This window comes from Cynocephalus volans, chromosome 10, assembly GCF_027409185.1.
Source record: "Cynocephalus volans isolate mCynVol1 chromosome 10, mCynVol1.pri, whole genome shotgun sequence".
Classification (NCBI taxonomy): Eukaryota; Metazoa; Chordata; class Mammalia; order Dermoptera; family Cynocephalidae; genus Cynocephalus; species Cynocephalus volans.
The window spans coordinates 124,542,596-124,563,240 of NC_084469.1; the positions used below are offsets into that span (position 1 = coordinate 124,542,596).

At 36.5% G+C, this 20,645-nt stretch overlaps 1 protein-coding gene across 6 annotated transcripts in view; it reads right to left on the minus strand.

The window, feature by feature from the left end:
- The window catches only part of CNTNAP4 (contactin associated protein family member 4), a 257,433-nt gene that overhangs the window by 113,298 nt on the left and 123,490 nt on the right, over positions 1 to 20,645 (minus strand). For all 6 annotated transcript variants that reach the window (XM_063110395.1, XM_063110396.1, XM_063110398.1 and 3 more), the window contains exon 4: positions 9,374 to 9,521. In XM_063110395.1, coding sequence (XP_062966465.1) covers positions 9,374 to 9,521 — 148 coding nt within the window. The remainder of the gene's footprint in view (positions 1 to 9,373; positions 9,522 to 20,645) is intronic.

Consider the following 20,645-nt stretch of genomic DNA (forward strand, 5'->3'; position numbering starts at 1 on the left):
ACAACATGTCTGAATTGAGTGGTTGACCACATGTGTAAACAGGGGTTAGGAGAGAAGGAGGAAGTGGGAATGGGAAGGGAATGGGATGGTAGGAGATGAGGTCAGTTGGGAGGGTGGAAAAGACTGTGGAGGGATGGATGTGATGGCAGGAAGTAAATGGAAGTGGTCCATTACTGGCAGATCACCTTGACCCTACGAAGGCTAAGTTCCAGGTTTGCTGGGAAGGTCTGTTTTGGTTTTGGTCCTTAGCCACAGGATATCACAGTTGTTCCTCAGATGTGGTCTTTACCCTTTGGAGTTTCAGTGGAAAGCTCAAGGTATTTAACAAATCTCTCTAAATTAGCAGGATCTGAACTCTAAAGGTGGACTTTCAGCACCAGGAAGACGCTGAAATCTCCAGAACTTTCACCTTCCAAGCTCCTGCTTTCTCTTCGCCTCCTTGATGTTTCATCTTGGGCATGTGAAGTTCAGGAATTAGCCAAGAATATGAGGGGACTCTGAATGCAGGAGCTAGGGCTATTCCTCTATGACCCCCTTCTTTTGAATATTCCCTCCTCAATTTCTAGCCACTCTGGCAGCCTTGAACTCTGACCTTTGTCTCCCTAGCCTAGTACCATCTGGCTACTTTCTGCTTGTCCTTAGGAAAAAGCCAGTCAAATGTTAATCTCCCAAATTTGCTTCCCTTCTTTCAAGAGTAAAGTCCTCTTAAGTTTCTACCTGTTTTGAGTTGAAATTCAGAGCTCAGAAGCAGGTTTATTAAAAGTATATATTTTATCCAGCATATATAATTGCTATGGGCAGCATGTTAGTCCAATAAAACTATACCACCATGGATGGTAAGAAAAAGCAAATCGTCTCTGTCTGTGAACTTTACAGTTACCTTGATCCCTTCATTTATTTAGGGTTGCAGAATGGACAAATGCTAATTCTATTGTTCCTTTCTATTCAATATCAGACATATTTCTTTAAACAGAAACTTCTCTCCTATTTGGTTACCTTAAGGTACAGACTATATAGAAAAAGTAGGATAAATGCTTAATGTTTCTTTCTCCTTTACTTATTAGCTTTCACAATAAGGAGTTAGACCTCTCATAGGTGGTCAATGGAGCTTTTGTTATTATTATTATTATTCACTTAAACATACTTAATATGTTTCAAATCTTTATGGTTAATACCCTTATTGATGCTAAAACATTTCCATTTTTGGTTGGTAAGAGCCTCTTCAATTTGCCCTGAATTCTTTCAGCATGAGCCAAATAGGTTTTCACAGTTTCCTTCTTTTCTAGTATTATAATAACTAACCTTATTTTTATCTTAATAGAACTCCACTTATCACTGAATTAAAATGTTAAGACTATAAACTTTGCAGATAATTAGAGAATTTATCCTCTTTGATTTTAGGCCAACCAGAATCTATCTTTTTTTTTTTTTTTAACTTTGATATAAAATAGGATCCCTTAACTACTGTATTAGCTGATAAATAATCTGAGAGCAGGGACTATCTAATTCACCTTAGTCAAGTTTTAGCAGTTAGCATGCAGGAGTCGCTCAATAAATCGGTATTAAATATAACTCTTCTTTATAGTAGATCTCACAAATTTACTGCTTTTCATTTTTTTCCACTAACCAAACGTGGTATGAGAGATCAGTTTCCTGAATAGAGAGAAGATCATCACCTAGTTCTCTTTCAGTGTTTTTTTTTTTTTTTTTTTACCCAGGTGAATATGTGTGCTTTTCATGTTTCTTACTTATATTTCCTATTTATATGTTTTCTAAACTGAAATCTATTGATGGTAGAGTATAATTCCAACTTCCATTATTTTTTACATTATAAGATGCACGTTCTTATTTTTTAAAAGTTAACATAAGTTTTACACTTACTGACTTATGTTCTATTTATTAAATTTAACCCCAAATTTTCTCTTAAACAGTTTGCATTTAAGCAATTAAATACAATAGTTTAACACTTCTATACTTTTTCTCATCTCATCTTCTCTCTCAGTTCTCCCCATGCTTATTCCTGATCTTTAGAATGTTGAGAAGACCACTTGGATGACAGAGAAAGCCTTTCTGAGGCTCACCAAGCCTGCCTCCATGTCTTCATTCATCTATCCGTAAGACGAATAACCGAAAAAGAACCTCTGGTTGAAACCTAGCATAATGTGTGCACGCTATGGCCTGGAGAAGAAAGGCTGTTCTAGAATGGCCAGAAACATCCCCTGATCTGCACGTGGTGTGTCAGGGAAGTTGTCAGAAACAGTGATTTCTGTGTTGAGAAAAGAGAATAGATAAGAAAATTACTTAGGTAGAGGAACGAGGACCGGGTATTTGGTGATTGCCCTAAGCATCGTGCAAAGATGCTAAGGCTAGAAAAATCATGAAATCACAGCACATCAGAGAAACTGAAATCAGTTCAGTATGGCTGGACAGTTGAATGTTCTTCTTACTCTGTTGGGGATGAGGAAGAGATCATGGCTTACAAAATCAGGATGTTTACAAAGGACTAGAGAAAAGGAATTTAGAATTTATACTAAAGATAATTGCCTCAGCAATTCATCCAGAATTAAAGAACATTACCTCTTGTGGTTTAACTACCACTTCCTAAGGACGTCTCACATACATTCACTTTTACCCAGTTATTTTCCTTTGCCTGCCTTTGTTTACCATTGTTTGCTTTTCTTTGGGACATTTAATACAGTAGTATTTCTTTATCATCAAAACATTCTTTTCTCTTCTGTTCTTTTTTCCACCAGTTATTACCTTCCATACATCTCATCTTTAGATCTATAAACATGCTCACTGCTGCTACGGCCAAGACATCTGAAATTTATACTTTCCTTTTGATCTCATAAAATTTAGCTTCTACTTCTTTCATTACTCAGGAAACAACTTCAAGTTTACTGACATAAAAGTAGAACATGCTCTTTGATATGGATTTTCCATTCACTTGATGCTCCTTCATAACAAGTTATTACTATAACTTGTTGGGGTAGAAGGCAATAAAATTATGTGTGGGTCTCCCAGCAGCCACTTTCCCTGCAGTAATCACAGAACCAGCTTGCATCTACAACTTCAGCAAACACATGTGTTAGGCACAAAGGGGGCCTCTTCTAAAAATGTCTATACTACCTGAAAAACAGCCTACAGGGCCTGCTTTAAGTATGGTACAAATGCATTTCTATTTTGAAAGACATGAGTAGCTGTTCAAACATAGCACTTCATAGCTTTATTATTAACAGTGATACAGTAAATGGAACATTTTATGACTTACTAACAATAATAATATTTACATAGGTTTCAATTCTATATCTTCAAACTAGAGGGTGTAGAGAGTTAACTTGTCCTATTTCATAGACACTTGAAGTGAATGAGTCAACAGTGATATTAATCATCTCTCCTGTTCCCTTCCAGGACCTATTTATTCTCCAGCGCCCCTTCCCAGTAAATGATACCACCTTCTTGACAGTTGCACAAATACAATGGCTCAGTGTCCCCTCACATACAATGCCTGAGCTCTCTTGATTCAATATCCTTGGCATATTTTGAATCTACCTACCACCCTCTTTACCGATTGCTGTTCCTCTAGTGTGGGGCTCCACCGTCATTAGTGGAAACAAGCAGAAGCCTCCTTTTGAGCTGCCGCCTCCAGATTTAACCGTCCACCCTGTGTCCCTCCTTTCAGTCTGAATGACCATTCTCAAATACAAACTGATCACCCCAGCAATTCTCTTTCCTGTGCCTGACTGGGGCACACCACTTCTCCTATTTGGACTATCCTCCCAGACTGCCCTGTGAAAATATATGCAGCTTAGTTTCAAAACCTTCTGTTATAAACTTTCCAATACTAACCTCCATTTATCAATCACTTTATCCCTCACACCCTACACTCATGTTATAATATTTTGCATTGATACAATTTTTCCCACATTGCACATGCCCAGCTTTATTAAGAAAATACACATTACTTCAAAATTTCTTTCTATACCCAATACCTTGTAGAGCTCTCTTTTAGCAAGTGCCAATAAATACTTAAAAGGTGAATACATGCATGATTCATGTAGTTGTCAAGAGCAATGGCTTTGGAAAGTGATGGATCTGCTTTTAAATTCTACATCTAACACAGGTTATGTAATCCTGGACAAAGTTCCTAATTTCTCTGAGGTGCACTTTCTTCATGACAGAAGATGTGAGGCACTCTGATGTGAGCCACTTTTGCATGAAAGGCTGGGGCAAAGCCCACCCAAGAGTCACCTTAATTTGGTGCAAGTGGGAAGGCACAGGCAGGAGGGGTTGGGGGGGGGGTGACATGCAACTCTCCAGGATTTCCTCAAGCTCAGGAAAGGCCAATTTCATTTAGCACGGACGGGTGTCCCATGACTGTGATCTAGGAAAGAGACCCTGCTCACCCCCCATCAGTATTACTTTTCCTTTTTGTAGAGATTACAGGAGAATGGGCTTTTCTTTTCCTTCCTTTACTTCTTTTTTTTTGGTACTGGGATCAAACCTTTGACCTTGCTGTTATAACACCACACTCTAACTAACTGAGCTCTAACCAACTGAGCCAGCCCTGGCCTTTTGTATCTGTAGAAAATCCAACCTGATCTTGGATCCATGCTACTCAGGGGAGTTGTAGATAAAATCCTGCTGCTGGATGTTCGTACTTACAGCACCTGCAGCCCTTCCTTCTGAGGGTGGGGAAAGCCAGTGTTCCAGCTATTTCTGTGCCAGGCACCCCAAAGCAAGCCATGTGACTCATTTGGTAGACAATTCTCCGTGTCTGCTCTGAGTCCTGCATAAAATGATGATACTTACATGCCTACTTCTCTGTGTTCTTAGAACTAAATCAGAAAATGCCTATGAAGAATAGTCTCTGATGCATATTAACTGTTCAATAAAAGATCATGTTTTAATAAATTAATATTTGGCAAGGCTGATGCTATGAATAGGAAGAGAATGTGAGTGTGATCATGGTGTAATTGAGGGATTAAAGTCAATTTGATCAGATGCATTCTCATAAGTTACTCACACCCAGCTTACTCTTGGGTTATTTTCTCGTCATCCATTCTGGTTATCTATAAAAATATTTTTCCATTAAGTTGATTACTTTTTCTCTTTTAATAATAATTTAAATGTATGGCAGCCATCATTGTAAATGCACTTCTGTCACACCATCTTACTATATGTGTTTAAGTTTAAAATCACGTTGGCTCCCAGTAACATTACTTTAACCACAAGTCAATGAGAAAAGGATACTAAATACTTGGACAGTGTGCTCACCCCAAAAATGTTCCACAGAGTTGCAGGTCAAGAAATTGGGGTGGGGGGTTTGAGTTATCAGTCACATAGCAGCAGACACTCAAAGGAATCTGTACCTTTGCTTTAGTTTCAGCAAAACAGCTTCACAGTCTCATTAAACTAATTCTGAATTTCCATTCTAGATTGAATGTGTATTCACTGTGTGACACTGGGCAAATTGCTTAATTTTTCTAAGACCCAGTTTCCTCTCTAATAAACAAGTGGTTTTGAGGATTAAATTAAAATGTGTCTGTAAAGAACCATATCTGACACATGGTACATGAACAATAACTGTTAGCTATTATTATGCTGTGATAAATAAATATTTTGCAAGGCTGATGTTGTGAACAAGTTGAGAATGTAACTATAAAAATGAAGTATTTTGAAATTTGTTTTACTAATTATCCATCATGAGTCATGAGCTTTGTTAAACTCTATGATCCAAAGACCAATAAGACTGACTATCCAAGTTCTAAGTTCCAGAATCTTAATTCGGTTGGGATTTTTTTTTAAAAGAATGATTTTATTCAAGTGTGATCATTGTGAAGTGAAGAGCTAGCACATAATTAGAGCATCTAAGCTGGATTGTTGAAGCCAAGAAAGCCAGCAGTCGAGTTGGGCAATTAAGGTGGGCAGATGAGCCCATGGGCTCATCTCTGTGATTCAACACAGCTAGAAGGGGCATGACCATGAGCTTGAGTTCTGGAGCCTGGTAGACTTGGCTGCAGCGAGTCAATCTCTCCAAGTCTTAGCTTCCTCGTTTGCAAAGTGGGGAAATGGAGTAGTGATCTAGTAATACTTATCTGGGCTATTTTGAGGAATCATAAACTGCTTTGTATAGTGCATATAAAAAGCACTCAAGGAAAATTTGCTATTTCTAAAAATATAAAAATTAATTTTATTAATACTAATATTAGTGCTGTTGCTATTATTACTACTGGTATTAATAATACTATCATTCTGTAGGTCCCAGAGGGAACAGGTTTGTCAGTTATGTTTGATGGTGGATGTGGGTACCAGAAACACCACTAAATATATGAGGAGACCTGTGCAATCTATATATCACGGTCTGTCTGACACAGTCTAGACAACTAGACAAATCACTTAACTTCTTTATGATATGTCTTTCTTTTATGTGAGTAAAGTGAACCAGAACCTAACTTGGCTTACATCATTAAGGGATAGAATATGTGTGAAAAAAGCTTTAGTGGCTAAAAAATACATGTTTACTAAGGGAAAAATGATGTAGTCAAACTGAACTGCCCTGGGTTCTTTTCGAGATTCTTCCATGTATTACTTGTGAGATGCTGGGCAAATCTCACAACTGAAATCTCACTGAATCTCCCAAGTGTCAGACTATTCATCTGATAATTGTAGATCATATTAACAACTTGTTGCAGGATACAAAATAAATGGCCCCAAATCAGTTGCATTTATATACTCAAATAATGAATTAACAGAAAGAGAAATAAAGTAAGCCCATTTACAATTGTCACACAAAAAAATAAAATACCTGGGGATTAATTTAAGCAAGGAGGTGAAAGATCTCTACAATGAGAACTACAAACCACTTCTGAAAAAAATTAAAGAAGACACAAAAAGATGGAAAGATACTCCATGCTCTTGGATTGGAAGAATTAACCTTGTGAAAATGTCTGTACTACACAAAGCAATCTACAGATTCAATGCAATCTCCATCAAAATACCAAAGACATTCTTCACAGAAATGGAAAAAACAATATTACCTTTCATATGGAACAAAAAAAAGACCTTGAATAGCCAAAGCAATCCTGAGCAAAAAAAAATAATAAAGCCAGAGGCATAACACTTCCTGACTTCAAATTATACTACAAAGCTATTGTAACCAAAACAGCATGGTATTGGTATAAAAATAGACATTCAGACCAGTGGAGTAGAACTGAGAACCCAGAAATCACTGCTCAGGCTTACAGCCATCTGATATTGGACAGAAGCAACAAAAATCTACATTGGGGAAAAGACTGCCTCTTCCAAAAGTGGTGCTGGGAAAACTGGATATCCATATGCAGAAGAATGAAACTGGATATGCATCTCTCACCATACACTAAAATCAACTTGAAATGGATTAAAGACTTAAGTATAAGACCTGAAATTGTAAAATTACTAAGGGAAAATATAGGTGAAAAGCCTCAGCAACTAGGTCTGGGCACAGGTGTTATGAACATGAGCCTGAAAGCACAAGCAGCAAAAGAAAAAATAAACAAATGGGACTATATCAAACTAAAAAGCTTCGGCACAGCAAAGGAAACAATCAGCAGAGCAAAAAGACAACCACAGAGTGGGAGAAAATTTTTGTATCTATGCATCCAACAAGGGATTAATATCCATAATATACAAGGAACTCAAGCAATTATACAGTAATAAAACAAATAATCCAATTAAAAATGGGTAAAGGAACTGAACAGACATTTTTCAAAGGAAGATATACAAATGGCCAACAGATACATGAAAAATGCTCAACATCACTAGTCATCAGGGAAATGCAAATTAAAACTACATTGAGAAACCACCTCACCCCAGTTAGACTGGCTATAACCAAAAAGATGGTGAGTAACAAATGCTGGTGAGGGTGTGGAGAGAAGGGAACACTACTGCACTTTTGGTGGGACTGTAAATTAATACAATCACTATGGAAAACAGATTGGAGATTTCTCAAACAACTACAAACAGATCTTCCATAGGATCCAGCAATCCCACTTCTGGGTGTATACCCAGAGGAATGGAAATCATCATGTCAATGGGATACCCGCACTCCCACGTTCATCGCAGCTCTGTTTACAATAGCCAAGACATGGAACCAACCTAAATGTCCATCGATGGATGACTGGATAAGGAAACTGTGGTATATATACACCATGGAATACTACTCTGCCATAAAAAAGAATGAAATATTCCCATCTGCAAAAACATGGATGAGCCTGGAGAAACTTATGTTGAGTGAAATAAGCAAAGCACAGAGAGATAGATACCACATGTCGTCACTCATATGTGGCAGCTAAAAGAGAAAGAAGTAAAGAAAGAAAGACCACAGTAGTGCATTGGTCTTACAGAGGGAGAGAACATTCCTTGGGCTACAAAGTGGAGGGGGGGGAAGGGAGAGGGGGAGGGAAGTTGGGGATAATTGGGTGGGGGACAAGGGGTACAAATGCAATTTGTGGTAATGGGTATGCTGCCAGTATGAATCTGTCCCTCACATCATGGGCGTGAGGGTGACAATTAGCTTTGTATCTCATGAATATTCAGAATAATAATAAGAAAACCTCTTTGTTCCATAATAAAAGAGCATCTAACAGGATGGTGTGGCTTGAGGTGAACTATCAATAACTCTTAGGTCCTTTCCCCACAAAAAGATATAATAAAATGCTTCATTAAGAGAAGACTAAGTAAAATCTGTGGTTTCTATCTTTTTATGTGAAAGTATTTCAAACACATTTTGTATCCTGGCAGAGGCCTTTACGTTTTCTATTAATTTCTGCTGAAGGTACAGCATATTTTAAAGTGAATTACATGGCATATTATTTTTAGGCTAGAGAGAAAAACATTCTTTGATTTCATAGCAGATGAGTGGTTACACTAAATGGCACACTATTTCATTAAATTCAGGGTTCCTAAATAAGACATCAAATGTAGCCCATGGGGAAAGCTCTAATATCTGAAAGTAGGATCTAGTCAATAATAGTAGATTTAGATAAATGCATTCATATACATCTACAAATAAGAGGGTATTTCAAAAAGTTCATGGAAAAATTGGTATTGTCTGTTAACTCTATTTTCTATGAACTTTTAGAAGTGCCCTCATATATATCTATTTCTATCTCTATCTATCTATAAAATACTTCCATCTCTGAATTAAAATGTTAAAGTTGAACAATGAAGTCAACAATGGTGTGTACGAGCACAAAAAAAAGCTTTCCCTCAAAATCATTCCTATTTTTATATCTCTTTACGTAGCTAAATCATCTATTTTAGCTTGCAGTTTGGCTTTTAAAACATCTCCTTTCAATATCTATTTCAGCCTGTTGCATAAACAAACACTTACTATATGTGCATCCAAACACCTCAATTCGCATTCCAATTCTGCCCTTGGAGTTCCATTCCAAAGGGATGAAGCGCAGATGTCTGGCTTTAATAGAAGGCTGGAGTCTATAGTGCACCACACTGTCTGCATTTGTGTTTCCAGAAAAACCCTAGAAGGAAAAAGAAAAGAGGAAATCAATGTACCTGGAGAATATCCGTTTCACTTTGTCACCTATAATATCTATGAGCAAAGCAACATTTGCTTTTTTACTGTGAAAAGTACTGCCTTCTTAAAAAAAAATCATACTGATGGTTATGTCATAATGTCTCTTCATCCACACAAGTTACTGTTGCCTACACTTTTCTTTTTATTAAGAGTAGTTTAAATTCCACCGTCACTACTAAACCAGTTTTGACCATGATACCCTCAATAAAGATTGCTACTGTAAAGTACAGATTAAACTTAAAAGTGTGCCGTGTCTGTGGCTATTTACATTGTGAATAGCACAAAAAAAATTTTGAGAAAATATTCTTCTGGTATTGAAAAACTGCTACCTGATTCAGCATAGAACTTGTCACATCATTAATGAATGAGTGAAGTTATGACATAGCTCAGCCATTTTAGTTCAGCCTTTTCCCTTTCTCATCTTACTAACATAAACAAAAGTATCACCCAACATTCAAGTCAGATATACGCTCTGACAACAGACTGTTAAACTTCATCAGCACACTGCCAGATACACACATTCAAAATTAAGAGAACTTGGAAACACTAATAATTTAGAAAGAGCTGTAATTAGACTTACAGATTTTACAATTTGAAAGCGGAAGAGACCTTGGGAATGATGCTAAGCCAGCACAGTCAAATTCCACATGAGGAAATGAAAGGTCAGAAAGGTGAAAAACAAAACAAAACCAAAAAAAAAAAAAAAAACCTCTGCTGTTTGCAAAACTATCATAAAATAAAACCAGAAGTTATGTTCTTTCCACAAGATGAGGATACATCTACCTGACACACAGCTCACCTGCAAAATCCACATACTACAGCACCCAACAACGCCACTTTTATTTTACGACATACTGTAAGATTTCATCATATATGGAGAAGTCAGCATGAAGCAGAAGTTGTTCTCACTAATTTATATTTTATTTTTCTCCCCTCCCTCATCCTCTTCATCCCACTCCTGGTCCTCTTCCTCCTCTCCTCCACCTCGTCCTCTTCCTCCGCCAACCCTTATTCTTTTTTTTAACTGTAATAATGAGAATATGTAGGAATAAAATAAGGGATGATGCTATGACACATGCAAGCTCATGGTAGGTCCCTTTACCATGACTGGATCAACAAATAAGGTCACCCTCATGTAGAATGCACAAGGCAAATGCAAACAAATACATTAGGAACATCAAGGCTCAGGGATTCTGTTCATCCTCCTGATTTTCCTTCTATTTCACAAATATCCCTTAAATAGCATTACCAAAATATCTTCTATTATATTTTTTAAAAACAGGCATTTCACAATCAAATTTGATTCCTCTTTCAACCAATTCTGTCTTCTGCCCCCACCCCAGCAGTACCTCATATACCCAGTTTTTAGGCTTATACCCTACAGGCACATCTGTGATTAAAGTTAAATTCAAAATCTGGGCATCTGTCTTTATCTCAGCTATGACCACTCAGCTCAATAAAGCATCATCTCATCAAAACCACCTCCATAGATCTTTCTAGTCTTTCTGATTCTTCTGTTCCCTGTCACCACCCCCACCTACATCCCAAATTTCTTCCCTTCTGAGCAGCCAATAAGATTTTTAAAGATAAATTAAACTATGTCACCCCCACTCCTTCCTTTACCTCTTAGACGAAATCCAAACTCTTTACCCAAAAGTCCAGTCTTTGACAACACCCTCCATTACGCTTTAACCACACTGGACTTCCCTGAACAAACCAAGATCAGTTCTGCTTAGGGCCTTTGCACCAGCTGTTGATTCTGCTCTGCATTTTCCTCCCCCAGATCTCTACCCAACCAGCTCCTCTTGTCATTTCAGGCCTTGGCTAAAATATCACCACCTAAGCCAGGCCCTTTCTGATCACAGTTTCTAAAGTAGTGTACCTGGCTCTCCCCACATCATATCTTCCTATGTTATTTTCTTCATACTTTTCACTCTTTGGGGGATCTCTTGTCTGATTATTATTTGTCTGTTTGTTTATCTTATATCTCGCTAGAAGACAAACTCCGCTAAAACAGGGATCTTTACTGCTTTCCATCTAAAATGTCTAGAACATTGCTTGGCTTGAAATGATGCAATTCTCTATAAAACATTTGTCAGATGTTTACATTTGGGAAAAAACTGGACTTACAAACAAAACAGAACAAAGTTCAACAGATCTCTCAGTTACAGGGCCTCTGAGAGCATGTCACATGCTAAGGTGGAGTGTGTATTGTATGGCCCGTGAGGGGGATAGTCATCCCACATGTCTCAAACATTAAGCCAAAGAACACCCCTGCCTCTATTTTTGTTGTTGATTTTGTTGTTGTTGTTGTTGTTGTTTTTCAGAGCACATTCTGAGACTAATGTTGCCCAGAGCATGAACATAAATAGGAAAACATTGTTTAATCGCACAGGTACTTGTACTCTAATAACCAGATCCTTCTAGAAAGTTCAATCCTGTTCCATGAGTCAAAATTTTTTACTGAGAATTTGGTCGAAAAAGTCAATGGTATTTTACATTTTATTACCCAAACCTCATCTTTGCCCCACCTCTAAAGCACTACTCTCAGGTCTGCATATCTCTGGAAATCATGACCATCTGCCTGAAAATGTGATGTCCTTTTATTCCAATTTTACCTTTAGAATGGTTGATGTAGAGCAGTGTTTCCCAAACTTGGACTGCACATTAAATCTCCCAGTGTTCAAACCCCGGTCACTGGTGTGCGTGCACATGGTTTTGTATGTGTCTGCTCGTGTCTTTACAAGCTCTCCAATCAGGGCACTGTACAGACAGGGTTGAGAAACTGGTCTGTAGACATCTAATCTAATCAGATCTTCTTATACTTTTGATTCTATTTCCTGGGTGCCATTGAGAGACTAAATACAACCCTCCAAAAGATCTTACATTTTTTTCAAAATTAAAGTAAGTTCACAGATTTAGATGGATGTCTCTAGGATGACTCCAGCATCTTAAGGGATTGGGAGAAAAGATGCATAGTGACAGTGACAGCAGACAGGTAAACGGAAGGGGAGGTCTGCAAACAGCAACCTTTCACTTTTAATCTTATAGATTTATAAGTTACTTGAATTTTGAAAACATAAAGAATTATAAAATACATAGTAAAAGTAGTAAAACTACTTTGCTGGGACACTGAAAATTTTTAGCAGTTATGTCTTACAAAGAGTAAAGGAAATTGTGAAGTCAGGGACATGGGACTTTTAGCACATGTCAGCAAATATAGATATTTTAATGAACATGTATTAACTTTGTAATAATTTGTAAAACACAGACATAGTATGTACAGTGATAAAGCAGGCAAAAGCATCATGTAGTAGCACTCTGGGTACATTAAATAAGTTTCTAATGTCAATGTCACTTGAGAAAATATCCATCATTACTATTTATTAAATCTATTAAAGCAATCAGTAATATTTGCATTATTTTGCTTCACTTATTGAAATTTTTTAAATACATAAGATAACCAAGATTCTGTTTTGAATTTCAATATATAATGGGAACTTTTTCAGAATGTTAGTGAATGAGGCATGGGATTGATGCTACATTACTTCATAAATGAAAAGTCAGATGCATGCTGTCAGGTTTTGAATGTATTTCCTTTACCTAGGAGATTTCCCTCAATTTGCTATGAAGATGATTTTATATACCATCACAATTCATAAAGGAATGCACGGATTTAAATATCTCTATTTCTTTTTAAAATCATAATTTTATTACATGAATGTTTCTGTCTTCCTTTAAAGATTCTGAACTTTGTGTCAGAATTATTTGAAGTGCTTTTTAGAAATGCAGATTTCTGGGTCCTGTACTTCACACACTAAATTGGTGAGTGGAACCCTGGAATATGCATTTCTAATACATGCCAAGCTAATTTGGTGCTTTTGGTTTATGGCTCAGTCTTTGATCATTCTTTGATTTTCGGATTTTTCCCTCCCTATTTTATCTCAAAACTGTTCAGAAAAGGAAAAGATTTGAGAAGGATTGACTAGTGCTAACCTCCAAAAAGAGAAATAAGTACTGTCTTAGTTCATTCAGCCTGCTGTTACAAAATACAACAAACTTTGTAGCTTATAAACAACAGAAATTTTTTTCTCACAGTTCTGGATGCTGGGAAGTCCAAGATCAAAGTGCCAACAGCTTTGGTTTCTGGTGAGAGCCATTTCTGGGTTCACAGATGCTGCCTCTTTGCTGTGTGTCTTCACATTGTGGAAAGGTGAATGAGCTCCTTGGGCCTCTTTTTTATGAGCACTAATCCCATTGCCATGACAACCTTCTTGACCTAATCACCTTCCAAAAGGTCCCACCTCCTGATACCATCACCTTGGGGGTTAAGGTTTCACATACGGAAGTTTCAGGGGACAGAGACCCTCAGACCATAGCAAGTAGCAAATAGGTTCTAAGTTCTCAATATAAATGTCTTCAACATGAAAGTTTGTGGCTCAGTGTCAGACACAGCAGAAATGTATTATGTAGCTTTAATATTTGCATCAACTCTGTGAAGTAGTTATTTTTGTACCCACTTTACAACTGAGGAAAATGAAAATTATAGAGGTTACGTGCCTAAAGTCACACAGCTAGAAAGCGGCAAAGCAAGGATTTAATTCCAGGCTTTTCTGACTCCAAAGCCCATAATTTAGCTAAGCCATCAAAAGGCCCCACTTCAACAGAACATGAAAGCAAACAACTCGCCCTAGAGGAAATTCAATATTTTATCTGAAGCTTTTTTCCTTTTTCTCAAAATTTATATTTAAAATCTTTCATACATTTGAGAATAATGCCACTTAGATTACTGCTGAACTAGGACTCAGCTCTACCAGCTGACTTTTACAGACAAAAAGTTCATTCTATTAAACTTTACATTTTCTCAAAATTATTGAAGTTGTAGAAAAATAAAAGACAAATGTTCAATAATCAATTGCATATAATTGTATATGACATAGTAATCATCTGATCGATACAGAATGTAAATAAACATGTCATTATATCATCAAATATATGAAATATCTAGAAGTAAAATTAAGGTAATGTGTCTTATGTGATAAAAATCAAAAAGCCTTAAGTGTATTTTTCTTTTCTTTTAGGCTTGATTTTCAAACTCAATGATGTGTTTATAGATGGTTTAGAAATGTATTCTAATCAAGATAATTTATGGAGTTCATGAATTATGGTTTCTCACAGGATTTTAAGTATTTCTGAAGTGATTCTAAACTTTATGAAGAGTTATAATAGCATTAATTTCTTTTTCAAATATTAATTGAGCAACTCATGCGTAAAATCCAAGATGTATAAAGGGAGATGCCCATATAGCAATTTGCAAGGAGCTCTAAAGCATCACTGTTATAAGTCAGAAACATGGGAACAGTTACACGTTGTTACGTAGCAGACTTTGTAATTAGAAATAAATTGGTTCAACTCCAGCCAAAATAAACAGCGGCAGAAGCAGAAATTCAAAACAACAAACAGATCGGTAAACATGAAAAGCCCCTTGTCATTACAGACCTCTCCTACTATGAGAATTCTAGTGACCTACACACAACCCACACCTGACCTATTTCCAAATACAACTCATTTTGACATAGCTGACATGCAGACACTGAATAAGTCATCACAGCATCCTGTCTAATAGAAATCACCTCTCTATTTTATGATGTCAGTTGTAAATCTTCACTAAGTGCACCTCCGAAGAGGTTGTTTGATCTAAAAAAGTACAAAAGAAAATCAAAGAAAAATAAGAACTACTGGGAAATATGCTAACATAAACCAGATAAGAATAACTTTTAAACACATGCTGGGCTGGCTGGTTAACTCAGTTGGTTAGAGCACAGCCTTATAACACCAAGGTCACAGGTTCAGAGCCCTGTTCCAGCCAGCCACAAAAAAAAAAAAAAAAAAAAAAAATTAGAAATTGAGAAATTAAAATATATTTTAAAAAATAAAATAAAATAAATACACACATGTTGAACAAGACATTGTAACTATATCTACAAAAGTTGATTCGATCTTGAATGTGGGTGTAATTTATTTTTTGTCATTGAGAAATAGCAATGAGAGTCCAGTAATTAAATCTGGACTGTTTTGATCTGCCTATATAATAAATCTCCATTTTTGAAATAAAAGAGAATACAGTTTTTCTAATATAAAATCAGTTTCTACCACCCTCCAGAAAATATTTAATATCTTTAAAATATTTATTTAAAGGGACACCAAATTATTAGCAAATGTTTAGTGAGCCCCCATGTTCTGGTCATTATATTAGAGCTTATGGACACATGAAGTTGTAAAATACACAGTTTAGGATCTTTTAGCACAGAAGGGTTTGAATTTTCAGGATAGAAAGATCAAACGCAAGGAGAGAAAAAGCACATGAAAGCTATAACCTTGGCTGTAGTTCGTAGCGATTATTGAAACACAGCAATAAATTGTTATACAGAAGATACGTGGACAGGTCATAAAGGTTACATTTATATTAGGATATTACATATACAATTTTGTGGAAGACTAAATATTTATGGAGATGGAAAATAACTTTTAACCATAAAAAAATCATGTTATGGTAATGCTTGACAAGGAAATTCTGAACAACCCTCCTTCTGGAATGAAAAAAAGGATTGAAGAGCTAAAAAGATAGTAAAACATTAAATGTCCAAGATCTAGGAGAAGAAAAAAACCTAAAGAGGTGAACCCTACATTTGAGGCTTTTTCTCTTCAGGGATGACCAAAAGATTTCTGAAGAGAAGAAACAGAAGTTGATCAGGTTTTGTTGCTGAGCAGATTTCACAGCATTAGGGATAAAATTTTAGGCGTAGGTCTTTCAAGGATACCTTGTAGGCTTTCACAGGTTTTGTGTCAGAACTAAGAGGTTCCACAATTTAGGATAAAGGGGAAGCCTGGACAACCCTTTACGGAGATTAAAAGTCAGTTTCTCATTTTCTCCATCTGTGGAATTACAGGAAGGTGGTCAGAGAGGTTTGGGCAATGTCTGTTACATGTAAAAGTAAATGAATTACACTCTAGAAAGATATCCTTCTAGTCTAGGTTATCTGTTCAATTTTTATTATATGATGTCCTATATATAATGGAAAATAACAAAACAGCAGCAAACACAGCCCTCATTTCAGAGTCGGGCAGAATCATAACTCTACATTGTACAACATGAAAAGACTAGACTAACAAAAAATCAGTGATTTTTCTTTGACCCATCAGAGAACTGAGCTTTGCGGTCCTATAGGATGAAGTGTGATCCCTCAAAATTCATGTATTGAAGCCCTAATCCCACTATGATGATATGTGGAAATGAGAGGTAATTAGACGAAGTCATGAGGAAGGGCCCCCATGAGGGAATTGGTGTCCTAATAAGAAAAGGAAAGAGACCAGACCCCTCTATGTATGTCTCTCTATCTCTATCTCTATTTCTATCTCTATCTCTACCTCTCCCCACCAAGTGAGGATACAGCAAAAAAGTGGCTGTCTGTGAAATAGAGCAAGGGCCCTAACAGAAAAAGAATTGGCCAGCGTCTTGATCCTGGACTTCCCAACCTACAGAACTATGAGAAATAAATGTCTGTTGTTTAAGCCACCAGTCTATGACATTTTGTTACAGCAATCCAACCTGACTAATACCCATAGCAAACTACCCCCCTGAAATCTAGAACCACCAAAGACTCTGAACTGAAATCTGTCTATATTTTAGTCCATTTTGTGTTGCTGTAACAGAAATACCTGAGACTGGGGTAATTTATAAAGAGAAGAGGTTTATTTGGCTTACGATTCTGGGACAGCTGCATCTGGCATGGGCCTCAGGCTGCTTCTACTCATGGCAGAAAATGGCAGGCAGCCAGCAGGTACAAGCAGATCACATGGCGAGAGGAAGCAAGAGAGAGAGAGAGAGAAAAGGTGCCAGGGTCCTTTAAACAATCATCTCTCGCCAGAACTAATAGAGCAAGAACTCACTCACTATCCCTCCTCCCCCAGGGAGAGCATTAATCCATTCATGAGGGATCTGCCCCCATGACTCAATCAATTTCCAACACTGCCACATTGGAGATCAAATTTCCACATGAGTTTTGGAGGGGAAAACACATCCAAATTCCATCAGTCTACCTGGAACAGAAACCACTGGCACCATAAACTGACAGGGATTCTCATAAAATAATTTTGATGAAATGCTGGAGGCTCAGTGTGGACTAGCACAGTGAGAAATTCCTGACCACAATCTTAGAAGGCCTGAATTTTCTGCGAGCTTTACCTCTAAGAACCCTTCCATGATCTCTGTAAGGATCACAAAAAGATTCCTTCCTGGCTCTGGCAGGAAGAAGGGACAAGTAATTGTGAAATATGCCCAGAGTGTTCTCCACAACAAAGGCCTACTATCCAGGGAGGAAAGACTTCAAAAGACCCTATCCCAACTGGGGAAGGATACTCCTCCCACTTCAGTCTTGGGCCTTCCTGCCTCACCTAAGGGAAAAAAAGTCAAAAGGGGTCAAGGATTCATGGGAATAAATTAGAAACTCAGCAACCAGGAAAGGAAGAAGGGGGCAGGTTGTGGGAAAAACATGCTAGAACACTAGAGAAACACTTGTGCAGGTCATAGTTCTGAGACAAAGACCCACCAAAACACTAAAATTTAATTAAAGCATTAAAGAATGCTTCCCCACTCACATCATAACAGCATACCAGCAGGACCCCAGAATACTAACAGTAAAGTCAAGAGAAGAGACAAAAACAAGGGTACTAGGAGAACAAGTGTATGCAACATATAGCACCTGCAGCAAACATTAAACATAGCCCAATTCCCAGCCAGATTAACGTGAATCTTCATGTGAATGACCTATTTACCCCAGTTTTTATTACCAGATACAACACACACAGCTTTCAGCAAAAAATTACCAGTTATACCAAAAGGTAAGAAAAAACACCATCTGCACAGAGAAAACAATCATCAGAACCACACTCACATATGCCACACATGTTGGAATTATCAGACCAAGAATTTAAAACAACCTAGTTAATATGCTAATGGCCCTAATGAAAAAAGGGGATAACATGCAAGAACAGATGGGTGGTGTAAACAGACAGATGAAAACTCTAATAAAGAATCAAAAGGAGACCCTAGAAATTAAAAATACTGAAACAGAAATAAAGAATGACTTTGATGGGTACATCAGTAAATTCAACACAGTAAAGGAAAAATGAGCCTGAAGATAAGAAAATACAAACTCCCCAAACTCTAATGCAAAAAGAAAAAGAAACAAAGCAGAAAAAAAATCCAAGAAATGTGGAGCAACTACAAAAGTTGTAATATAATAATTAGAACAGAAGGGGGTAAAAAAGAGAGAATGGAGTAGAAATGTATTTGAAGTAATAATGGCCAATAACTATCCAGAATTAATGACAGACATCAGACTATAGATCCAGGAAGCTGAGAGAATAACAATCAGGTTAAAGACCAAAATAAAACTATAATGAGTCATATAATATTCAAACTACAGAACACCAAAGACAACATGTTGAAAGAAGCCCAGGGGTGGGGGGGACAAGGAGTACCTTATTGATAGAGAAACAAGGACAACAATTACATTGGACTTTACATCAGAAAACATGCAAGCAAGAAGACAGTGGAGTGAAATATTTAAAGTATTGAAAGGAGTAAAAATATATCTAGAATACTATATCCAGAAGAATTACCCTCCAAAATGAAGGAAAGAAAAAGACTTTCTCAGGTGAACAAAAACTGAGAGAACCCATTGCCAGCACATTCACTCTGTAAAAAATGTTAAAAGAAGTTCTTAGGCAAAAGGAAAATTATTAAGGTCAGAAACATGGATCATTAAGAAAGAGCAAGCACTTGATAAGAAATAAAAGAAGGTAAGATAAAATTCTTTATTTTTGTTATTTTAGTTAATCTAATCCTTAGTTAAAAGATAAATGTTTAAAGTAATAATAGTAATAATGTACTGGGTGATTATAGCATATGGATGAATTAAATTAATTGATTCCTTTAATTGAAAATGTATATTGTATTTATTTAAATTACAAATAAATGCTGCAAGGATAGGAAAGAGAAATTGGAAATACAAGGTACATGCACTATATATTTAGCATAGTGTTATTTGAAGATGGACTTTGATTAAATAAGGGAAGTCACTGAAATGCTTTTTTAAAGTATAATGTATATGGTAAGAGAGGAAATAAAATAGAATCATGCAAAATGTTCAATTGCAATCAGATAAGGCATTTAAAAAGGGGGTGCAAGAAATAAAAAATAAATGCAACAAATAGAAAACATTTACAAACATGATAGATATTAGTCCGAATATATCAATAGTCACTTTCAGAGTGAATGATCTAAATATACCAATTAAAATACAAAGATTTTTAGTGTATACAAAAAGACCAGGCCCAACAACTACATGTTGTCTACAAGAAATCCACTCTAACCCACTGAGATACATTAAAAGTAAAGGGATGAAGAAAGATATACCATGCTGACACTTTTCTAAAAAAAAAAAAAAAACTGGAGAAACTGTATTAATTTCAGAAAAGGAAGCCTGCAGAGCAAGAAACATTATTAGGGATAAAGAAAAACATTGCCTAATGATGAAGTGGTCAATTTTCCAAGATGGTGAAATTATTGTAAATGTGTATGCACCTAACGGAGTCAACATACATGAGGCAAATACAGATAAAACTGTAAGGAGAAATAGATAAGTCCATTATTGCAGTGGGAGTAATTGATATATCAAGAAGACAGAAAAACACCAAGAATATAGAAGACCTGAACATCACTATTAATCAACTGGATCTAACTGACATTTTTAGAATAGTCCATCCAAAAACAGCAGAAACATTTTTCTTAAGCTCATATGGAAGATTCACGAAGATAGACTGCATTATAGGCCATAAAACAAACCTTCACAATTACAAAAAAATAGAAATTATACATAGTATGTTCTTAGGCCATAATGGAAGTCCCTAAATATTTGAACACAGCCCAAGAATTAAAGCCGAAGTCTCAAGTGAAATAATAAAACAAAATTTTTGAGCTAAATTAAAATAAAAATATAACATC